The sequence below is a fragment of the Gadus morhua genome, chromosome 12 (genome assembly GCF_902167405.1).
Source record: "Gadus morhua chromosome 12, gadMor3.0, whole genome shotgun sequence".
NCBI lineage: Eukaryota > Metazoa > Chordata > Actinopteri > Gadiformes > Gadidae > Gadus > Gadus morhua.
The window spans coordinates 25,187,811-25,198,082 of record NC_044059.1 but is presented as its reverse complement, the minus strand read 5'-3'; the positions used below and the strand labels follow the sequence as shown (position 1 = coordinate 25,198,082).

At 42.6% G+C, this 10,272-nt stretch overlaps 2 protein-coding genes and 1 long non-coding RNA gene across 4 annotated transcripts in view; 1 reads left to right on the top strand and 2 right to left on the bottom strand.

Moving 5' to 3' along the window:
• Positions 1-176: 176 nt before the first annotated feature.
• On the bottom strand, positions 177-3,388 carry rsph4a (radial spoke head component 4A). Its single transcript, XM_030371805.1, has 7 exons — positions 3,124-3,388; positions 2,680-2,905; positions 2,266-2,565; positions 1,743-2,195; positions 1,477-1,621; positions 1,270-1,387; positions 177-1,183 (listed from the first exon to the last, which is right to left on the bottom strand). The coding sequence occupies exons 1-7, from the start codon at positions 3,201-3,203 to the stop codon at positions 955-957; spliced, it is 1,551 nt and encodes a 516-aa protein (XP_030227665.1). The 5' UTR covers positions 3,204-3,388; the 3' UTR covers positions 177-954.
• Positions 3,389-6,966: 3,578 nt separating this feature from the next.
• Positions 6,967-8,876, bottom strand: LOC115555121 (uncharacterized). Its single transcript, XR_003978821.1, has 2 exons — positions 8,185-8,876; positions 6,967-7,893 (listed from the first exon to the last, which is right to left on the bottom strand). It is a non-coding gene; the product is annotated as an uncharacterized LOC115555121 (long non-coding RNA).
• Positions 8,877-9,888: 1,012 nt separating this feature from the next.
• faf1 (Fas (TNFRSF6) associated factor 1) overlaps positions 9,889-10,272 on the top strand; it is a 60,768-nt gene continuing 60,384 nt past the window's right edge. For both annotated transcript variants that reach the window (XM_030371799.1, XM_030371800.1), the window contains exon 1: positions 9,889-10,197. In XM_030371799.1, the coding sequence (XP_030227659.1) occupies positions 10,138-10,197 (60 nt within the window). In that variant the 5' untranslated portion in view covers positions 9,889-10,137. The remainder of the gene's footprint in view (positions 10,198-10,272) is intronic.

Here is a 10,272-nt window from a genome sequence, read left to right as displayed (position 1 = left end):
CAACAGTTTAATCTGCATCTTGAAGCAATGGTAGTGTTCGTTTGGTGTGAGTCCCCAACTGACTCCTGTGTGTGTGGTTGACAGTATTTGTTAACATATTGCTTAAGGCTCTGATTGTGTAGAAGCCTTTATCTTCCATGGCTCCTGAACAATCACAATAAAGCTGAGCTCCAGAAGCTGTTTGTACTTGTTTAATCAATTCATGTTTCAAAGCTTTATGCGTCATGCCATCCGCTTTTACAAAAATGCATTCTAGACGTTGAGATGGTCCTGGTGTATCCATCAATGTCTACAACAATAGCCAGCCATTCATCTACAATAGACCAGTTGCTAAAACACTTCAGATGATATGATCTATTGGGGGAATTTCAAATGCGGAAATTAAGACAGTAATCGTCACAGATTCACTGACACACACTTGTCTGGTCGATAAGTGTGTGTCGGTATGTTTATGTATGGATGCTTGATCGAATTGTCTGCCTTTTGTAAGCCTTCATTTGAAAATGATATGTATACCAGGATATATAATAAATGTGAAATGTGAAGGTGAGGTCTATTCATTTAAAATGTTTGTGACTCACTTCCTGTGTACCAGAAAAGGGAAGGATACTAGTTTCATTTCTGTTATTTTTGCTGCTTTGTTACTGTCTTTGAGCAAACCTTTCATCCATTGGAGGGTCAACAAGGTATATTGAACGCAACAACCTATTTAAAATGAGTTATTGCTGTGTGAATGCCACTTACTTTAAACTAATCTGTATGTTTGTCTTTCATACAAACCTGCTTTTAACTTGCTCTGGGTTCCTAAACCATGCACCCCCGCATTGACCACTGATACATCCTTCTTTGTCTCACTTATCTTTTATCTGGAAAGAAAATGCTGTAGCAAACATATTTTTTGTGTCCGACAAACCGTCAACCATTTTTTTCCTCAGACGTTTCGCTTCCTCCCGATCAGTCGTCCTCGTCCTCGTCTCCCTCCAGGCTCTCCAGCTCCTCTTGGGCCGCCTGCTGCAGCTCCAGGGTCGCCTTGAGGGTCTGCTCCTCCTCCAGGCTTGGATCCAGGGCCTCTGTGATCTCGGGCCCGCTGGGGTACTCGCTCTGCGGCGCCGGGGGTAGAGACGGCATGTAGAACCCCCCGGCGCACTTGAGCCCCCAGCCCGCGTATATGTTCTCAAACCTTCTAAGGTAAGGGAGACGAGAGCAGAGGGAACTCAGTGGGTTGATCTCATGGCCACGGGTCAGCTAATCTGTTGGACTGGACCGTACTTTCCACAGGCGTATGCATGAGCCCCTGGCCAGAGGTTGGAGCGCAGCACGGCCACCGCGTACTGAGGGTTGAGGGTAGAGGACATCTTGGCGCTCCACGGGGGGGTGTCTCGTATTTCTGGAAGGAATTATGGGACATTATGTCCCCGCCGCCACACAATACACATTCACAACATGCTGCAGTGGGTCATAGAGAGGAGGACCGACCTTTATCCTCGGACAGCGGTGTGAGGAGGGGCGGACCCACCTCCGGGTCGGGCTCGTCAGGCTCCTCCTCCTTTTCCTCCGCCTCCCCGTCCTCATCCAGCTCCTCCTCTGGCTTGGCGGCCAGGTTCACCCAGGTGCAGCGGCCCTGAAGGAGACCCGGTGTTCATCACGCCTTCATGGGTGCCACGTTGGAAAGGGGAGAAGGGGCCGCGTACAGACACAACGTTGCCGCTCGTTGCCGCTCAAAGTTACATCGTCAGTCGTACCTGCTTTAGGATATGCTGAACATGGTGCACCCAGTTGGACATGGACTCCGCCATTTTGGGGATGGGCGCCCCTTCAAAGTCGGGGTTCTGTTCGTAGCTGTTGCGCGGCGCGTCCGGCTCCTCCTCCTCTTCCTCCTCCCTGAACTGGTAGAAGCCCTGCGGGCTGACCTGGGTGCCCGCAGAGATCCGGGCGATCTGAGCTCGGAGGTAGTTGGCCTCGTGGCCGGGGAAGGGCGGGTAGCTGCAGATCAAGGCGTCCAGCCGGCCGGTGAAGAATTTGCGGATATGGCGAGCGGCATTGATCTGCGCCGGGGTCACTGGGGGCAGTTTGACCCAGGGTAGGCCGGGCTCCGTGCACACATAGTACACATACTTGTTGACCCCCGTGCCATTGGCCTCTTTTGGAGCTGCCGGCGGGGGTTTGTAGGTCGATTGTGGTAGTAGTGCAATGCCCTAAACACAGGAGAACCAAAAGTGTAATGTTTGAAATAAAAATAGGTAAACTAAACTAAAACAGGCTCACCTCTTCTGCACCCTCCTTCTCGTCGTCCACATCAGCATCCCTCTCTTCGTTTTCCGGTGCTTCCTCTGGACTCTGTTCCTCCTCTTCATCACCTTCCCTGTATTCTGCCTCAGCAACTATATAATGGCTCTCCGTGCCCATGACCTTGCCCCAAAGCCGGCATCGCTGCAAGGGTTGGGAATCAACAAGCTGCTTTAGGGCAAGAAAGATCCTCTGCATCTCTTCTCTGCCGCCCAGGGCCACCCCAGCCTGCTCCAGGAAGAAGCTTATCTCATTCACATTTGGAAGAGGGCTTTCAATCTGAAGGGAGACAGAAAAAACAAAGCACAGTTCCCCACGGTTAAAGTTTTGCCTTTAACATCACTTTCACAACAACAGCATTCATCCAATCAGGATGCGTTTGGTTGCCAATACCAGTTCTTCGTCTTGTTCGCCACGTTCGTCTACTCGCGAAAAAAGCAATCGCTGCTGTTCGGCCAATAGCTGAGCGACTGTAGACAGCGACAAGTCCCGCAAGGTGCTTTGGAAGTCGGGCAGTAATTCCCTTTTCACGCGGAAGCTCAGATCTTCGATCACGTCAACAGCATTCGGCGGACGCTCGTCCATCACCTTGGTCAGCAAACGTGCGAGGTGGTCATAGCTGTGAACCACAACATAGATATACGTAGATACATCAGCTCCACATGTATGGTCATTGTAGTTAATATTGACTTTGGCTTAGTTATTGTAGCTGATGTAAAAAGACTTATACCTAAAGAAAAAAAGTATAAATCCTATACCATAAAATACTTTGACCTATAAATATTATAAATAGCCTACTATAAGGACATGACACAATCGTCACAACAAAGTACTTACAGATTTAGGTTGCTTTTGGTGCTAGTTTTAAGCATGAAAGCCTTGAAGGCGGCCGCTGCCTCTTGCTTTTGATTGTCCATTTCTTGGTCGGCCTGTTGCTTCTCCGTGTTCCGCAGACGTAACGTTGCCAATAGGCAAAGTAAACCGAGTGGAAGTTCAACTCCGACGCATACACGATGAAAGATTAAAAGCTATTGAGGAGCAAAGCGGTTGGACTGCTACTGTTAACGGTTACGTTGTCAGTTGCTACGGAAACAGCTCCGTTGCTATGATCGTGGGGGTCAAACGGGGATGAAAGGAGGAGCGTCGGACAAACACAAAGCATGGCGTTTACATGCGTATAAATTGAGTGTTAGCTCATAACCAAAACAAAATGTGCATTGCTAAATTATTATAGAATGTTATTATCATAATTATACATATATGTAGTAATTAAAAATAATCAATGTAATGTAGAAATTCCCAAAACAAAATCCTAATAGATTAATAAATGGTCCTAGGGTGAGATTGGCTTGTGAAGCAGTGTGACTCCATAGCAATGAACCTATACCTGAGAGCAAATGCATGTAACTTGGGTAGGCTAGGCTACCACACGTATGAGCAAGGAGACATGAATGCATCACAAATAATAAATGGTTTGCTTCATTAATAGGCCACATTCAATAAATTCAGACGGACAATTTAGACTTTTAAAATTCGTTGTGATCAGGGTTGGCGTGAGGCAGCAGCATTTCAGAAATGGTAATGATCAAATTCGAAATTGCTGTCTGGTTTCAATGAGACATTTCTGTTGTCTCATGTGTGGGCCTATGTATATAAATGTAATGAGTTGAAAAAAGGAGACATGTGCCAGTCCTTAGGCCTATTATTTACATCTTTGCAGACGATATGACGCCAAATTCAAGAAGTAATTTGACGTCATATATCTGAGCATACCAAGTAAAATGGTATGCTCAGTGGAAACCAACATGAAGTTCTCAATGCAATGTTATTTATTTGGGTTACTACACAGACGAGCTGTGTTCATATAGCCCTAACTGCTCCTGACGAGCTGGCTGTCGCCTTGCATGCTTCTGCCGTTGGTGTGTCAATGTGTGTAGCCTATAAACCGATGTAAGTCGCTTTGGATAAAAGCGTCTGTTTAATGCGCTAATTGTAATTGTAATATAGCCATGGCCTTCTTAACATGGGGGATGATATATCGTGTTGTTGTAAAGTATTAAATGAATAAAATAGCATTGGACATCAGGAGGCTGTCAGTTATAGACAAGGGTGAATGAGCCGTACAACGGGATGTTCTGTGGTCACACAAAATCCCTTCTGCAATTTGCATATATGGAATTTTTTCTTCCATTTATGCAACTATACAACACAAATATGTAAAATAAAATCTCATCTTCATCCGCTTATCCGGGGTCGGGTCGCGGTGGGAGCAGCTCAATTAAGCAGTAAAATAAAATATCAAGCCTTAACCCAACACACACACTGAATATTATATAATTGATAAAGGCCAATTGCAATATAAGCCTATGTATTTGTCATGTCCTTTATAGGCATAAACTATAGAAGTGATTGTATAAACACTAAACACTAATATTTAACATTAACGTGTGCCTAACCAGGTGACTTTTCTTTTTACGACCAAATGCAAAGCTGGTTTCTTGCCAAGAACTATGCGCTTTGATAATAAATAATATTCACGTTAGAATATACGTTGATATTTACTAATTTCAGCCATACTTGTAGGTCTCTGGGCAGAAACAGGGTTAATAATATATCTATACTCTATACTTAGGAGCACGACCTGATCTGTAGAAGCAGGACCGTGACAAGCATAACTGCTTCTCCCGTTTGTTTTACTTTCTTGTTGACATACCATGTGATATTAACCACACGATGTAAACGACACAATCAACATGCACGCCAATGTTGCCTCCAAGGGGCAACTCATGTGTGAGAGCGCATTTTTCTGTGTTTGCACAGAAAAACGATTGAATATAATAATAACCATAAGAATATAAGAATAAAACAACAAATCTATAAAAAAACGTTTTTCACGCTTTTGCTGTCCAAACGTTCTGGGCCTTGGCTTATATTGCAAATGCGAGCCATGCTCAAATAGGCTATAATAGACTATCACTCAAAAAAAAGTTGCAACAGGTTTCAAAATACTTTCCACCGAAATATCTTTTGATCTTGTCACGGTGCGCTTTCAACTTTTTTGACTAACAAATGTAATAAGTCAAGTTAAGGCAAGGAGAAAGATCAATATCAAGTAGGCTAATCTCTCCTTTCGAAAATCAAAATCCAGAATAAAATGGCAATGAGGCAATAACGAAGCGCACACACTCATGATCATCAAGGTTTAATCTGAGGATGAGGGCAAACCCATTAAAAGCCTATTTTCCCCCATAAAGTTAGCGTCACAATTTTAGAGTATTAAAATCTTTACTAAACCAATCAAGTTGCATGATTATGAGTATAGGCTATTTCGGATCCTGATTAGTTACTATTGAAGTAGCCGTTGTAGCACCTTCTCGTGCCAAATCAAGCACTGTGGCCTTCGTGGTCCTCCAGGCCGAGGTTTGCAGTGAGTTCAACTAGCAGCCTTGCTACCTCCATGTGGCCTTCTTGCACGGCGAGATGCACTGGTCGATTTCCGCGGTCGTCCATTAGATTTGCATCGGCGCCGTGTTTCACGAGCACCTGCACCATGTCCAAATAGCCGTCGCGCGCGGCATCGTGCAGGACGGTGAGTTGGTGGACAGGGTCGGGTCGGTTCGGGTCAGCTCCTGACTCCAGAAGATATAAAGCGACAGCAGGACAGCCCAATTTGACCACCTATTGGGAATAAATAAAGAAAAGCGGCCAGGAGAATCATATCAGCATATCGTTGTTGTTGTTGTTGTACATGTTATCATTGTGCATCCACATAAGACTCAATCCCCTATTTAAAAAAAAAAAAACGCCCAAAAAATACTGTGGACTAAGTACTGAATTAGCTTTATCATGCATTATTTCCTGATCATAATGTTGTTGTTTTTTTATATTTAGGGAACTTTCCTTACTTTCTAATCTTTTATTTATCAAAATGTTTTAAGAATATGAATGCCTTGCTACATCTGAAGTGAACTAAAACTTGTTGTGCAAATTAGTGGATGACTTATCAGCTGAAGTTATTGTTTCTTGCAACTTTGTCATTTAAAAAAATTACATATATATGTATATTATTATTTTTTCGTTCAAAATACTTTCTTTCAATTTCCTTCTTCCTTTTCATAAATTGCAAGACCATGTGGAGGGGCGAGACTGTATTTTACAGTGCTCTAAAACGCTCATGCAATATCAAATTATTGTGTTATATCCAGATATCCACATTATAGTTGTTCAACTCATGTTTAGGTATAGGCCTATGTGAACATTGAAAAACGACCTCAGTTAACCACAAAGTAGTAAACATTATTTAAGCAAGAGCAGGAAGTGTGGCTCTGTTTTAATGATTTAACATCTACATATCACAAATTATATATCTTAAAAAAGGCTAATGTAAGGTAGTTTTAATTCCGAGTTCTGAGGAGAGCATTTCTTTCGAAATAAAACCCATGGAAAAAAGAAAAAGAAACACCAACCTGTAATGGAGTCCTGCCATGTGCATTATATCCATTGACCTCTGCTCCATTTTGGAGACACTGTTTGACACCAGCTAGGTATCCATTTGCAGAAGCACTGCAGAGCAGCTCAGTCTGTGATCTAACTGCCATTCTTGAGAAAGAATAAGTGCATGAAAAAGTAGATTTCTGTATCATGGGAGTGTTTTCCACGATGAAGCACCTCCTCTTTTTGTCTCACTATACTAGCCTCTCAAAAATGTATTTTCTGCAATAGGCCCAATTTTTGTGGGCCTATTGCAGGTTGGACTTCATTATTCAATAATATTCTTGTTAAACTCAATATGAGATCCTATCGATATATGATGAAATATGGTTACAATCATTTTCTTGTTCATGCTTGAATCTGAAGCATGAACTAAATACTAGGACTATTATTTATGTATTTTGATAGAGGATATTACCAGTGGACTACTTTGCGCAATTAATGCTTCGAAATAACAGGCCATAGCCTATAACGAATTAATTAAATAAAGAATGTATGAGTTAACGAATCCTTTTGGTTAACATTTCAAAAGCAGACATTGCCATAACTGCCAGTTCATGGACCAATATCATTTGATAACTGTTATTGTGTGGACTCTACCACTTATAAAAGTGAGATGATTTACTTGATCTATATTTTTTAATAGAGGAAATAGCCCTAACCCTATATTTACTTTACTAAATCAAAAACATCTAAAAAACATCTAAAACATTCGAAAGGCCTAGCACAGCGGGGGCAGAGTAAGTAGCCCATATTTCCTACTACTGTGGTGGACTTTCAACCATTTTACAGTATTTTGAAAACCTTTCACAAACTGTTTTATTTTGCTTATACTTTGTTATTTAACCAAAGCATAAGCATGGCTTCTGCCAGGTCGCTAAAATAACCCGATTTGCTTTGTTGTGCATCAGATTGAGGCTAATTTGTATAGGCCTATGCAAATATGCATTACGTACCATTATGAGAGTATTTTGCAAAACTCACGTTGATCGTATTTATAGTCCAGGGGTAAAATCATGTCCGGTGCTTTCCTCCATGTAACACGTCGACATCCCATCCTCAGGTTTAAAATTAACCATTGTTACAATGTGGATTGCTGCAGTTTGTCCTGGCGATCTGAAAAGAAAATTAGATCACATAAATATTTACATGCAAGCTCTATAACGGTGACGCAGAAAATGACACGGATTTTGCAGATATTTGCCGCTCATTTTTAAAACTTACGGGGAAACACCGCCCACCTACTATCTTGTCTCGAACGAGTTAATGTAAATCATGACATAAAAATATCTCCAATGCTATAATGAGCAAACTCGGCTGTGTTCGCAAACTATAGTGTAGTCAGTCAAACTGACTCCTCACCCTTCAACGTAATCATTTGTAGGCTACATCTCATAAATAACTTACTCAGTGAAAGAAGATCATCGCTCTGATACGGACCCATCTTTCAAACGCCTCAGATAAAAAATAGGTTGCCGTGAAACAGATTTCCTCGAAAAATCGTCCAAATTTGACTGGTACACACACTGGCGTTTCTGTTTGACGATCGAAAGCCATTGCATTTTTGTTTCGACATTATTACTTTGAAATAGTCTCGAAGAAAAAGAAGGGCGGGACAACAGTGCAACGTCGCAGCCGTGGGGCGGGGGGGTATGCATCGCAGTAGGCCCGATGTGGTTTGATATTCGAATTTAAGGGCAGATATTTATTAGCGATGCTACGTCATTTAAGCCAAAATGCTCAATAACTACATATTTTGTTCTGTCGTCTGAAAATACAGCTAGGTTACACCCTGTAATCAATATCGCCCCCTCGTGTTTGACAAGTATATATCGAGTGGACGCAAATGTAACCTCTGCCTTGGGGACTGTAATGTGAAAATGATATTTTCACATTCAGTTTCTGTACCTGCCATTTGTTGATTGTGCCTTTTCACTGACATCCTTGGAGTGGTCAATGGTCGAAGGGTCCAACTGAGAAGTCACCACTATGAGACCCCACATTATAATTGTCAATGACCAAATCAAATAAAGTTTAATTAAAGGACAGAGTTTCCTGTATTCTCATCAAGGAGAAGAATGCATAAGGGGATCTCTGCTCCTTCGTGCCCGGTATGCCCTAGGCACAAAGGTTAACGTTAGATAACGCTAGGGACAAGTAGAGTGGCTAGACAATGCAAGGAATAGGAGATAGATCTTACATGATGAAGGGGAAACAACATGATCGATTTTTCCATCACACATCATGTGTTGAGCAGAGCTGATCTCAGCATTTCTGAGACCTGTGCCACGGTATAAGAAGTCCTCGCATTAGAAAATGTGTCAGACTTCACCTTGCGGACGTCTCTGGAGGGACGCAGGCTGATTTCCCATCCATTGGATCTTTGTATGGCTATGTTATCCCATTGTGGATCCGTGCGCTGAAGGCTCCGTCAAAAAGTTGAAAAATGTTCACCTTTTTCGGCTGCGACGGATCCGTCATCCAATCAGATCACGTATGCAAATTTAAGCACTGTACTACTCGGGCTCTGACCAGAGCTGACTCTGACGACCCTGGAAAGCTCCCCCATCCGTCAGCCACACCTTCTGAGTCCTTTGACTGACGGTGCAGTGGGCACGAGGCGACACACACACACACACACACACACACACACACACACACACGCACACACACACACACACACACACACACACACACACACACACACACACACACACACACACACACACACACACACACACACACACACACACACACACACAATGTGTTCAATGTGCAGTTGGACACAGTGTTTTGTCCAACTGCCTTTGAGTAGGACATTATATTTTGTTGCACAGTCCATTCACATTATACTTCCGAGTTTGGTTATCTTTGTAGCTGGTCAGCTGGTAGAAAAATACATTCACACATTGATGCACACGTTCAACAGTGCGACAAGGTGTAGCCCATAACTATATCAACTCAGGAATTTCTTGATATATAGAGGGCTCATTAACAAATATTATTTGTTCTTGCATTAACATATTACCGTTACACATAATAATCACAATGATGCGAATGGTTAATGCACGAAAATCCGAGTTTATGTTATGTCATTTTCCCGCAATAGTCCCATTTTACGTTTGCCGTAAAGCAATGGGATAGTTGAGAATAATGATAGGAGATACGTGATCTTTGTAGTTTACTCATATGTGATTTTTTGATGCTTTTGGAGCTTGATGAAGTGACGTACTTGACATTTGTTAAGTTCCCAAACGTTGTCACGCTTGGGAGAAGGATTTTGTGAATAGTTCGTCACCTATCGAGAAGCAAGAAAGCGGGGATCGCAAGGAGAAGAATTGCTTTTAGCCAGTCATTGCCATGGCCTCCGATAGCGGCGATAGCAACATGGATAGAGAAATGATTTTGGCGGATTTTCAGGTGCGTTTCTACATGTCCCTTCATTTATCTCGCCCTCAAACGAACGCAACTCACAAATCTCTTATCTGCGATTGT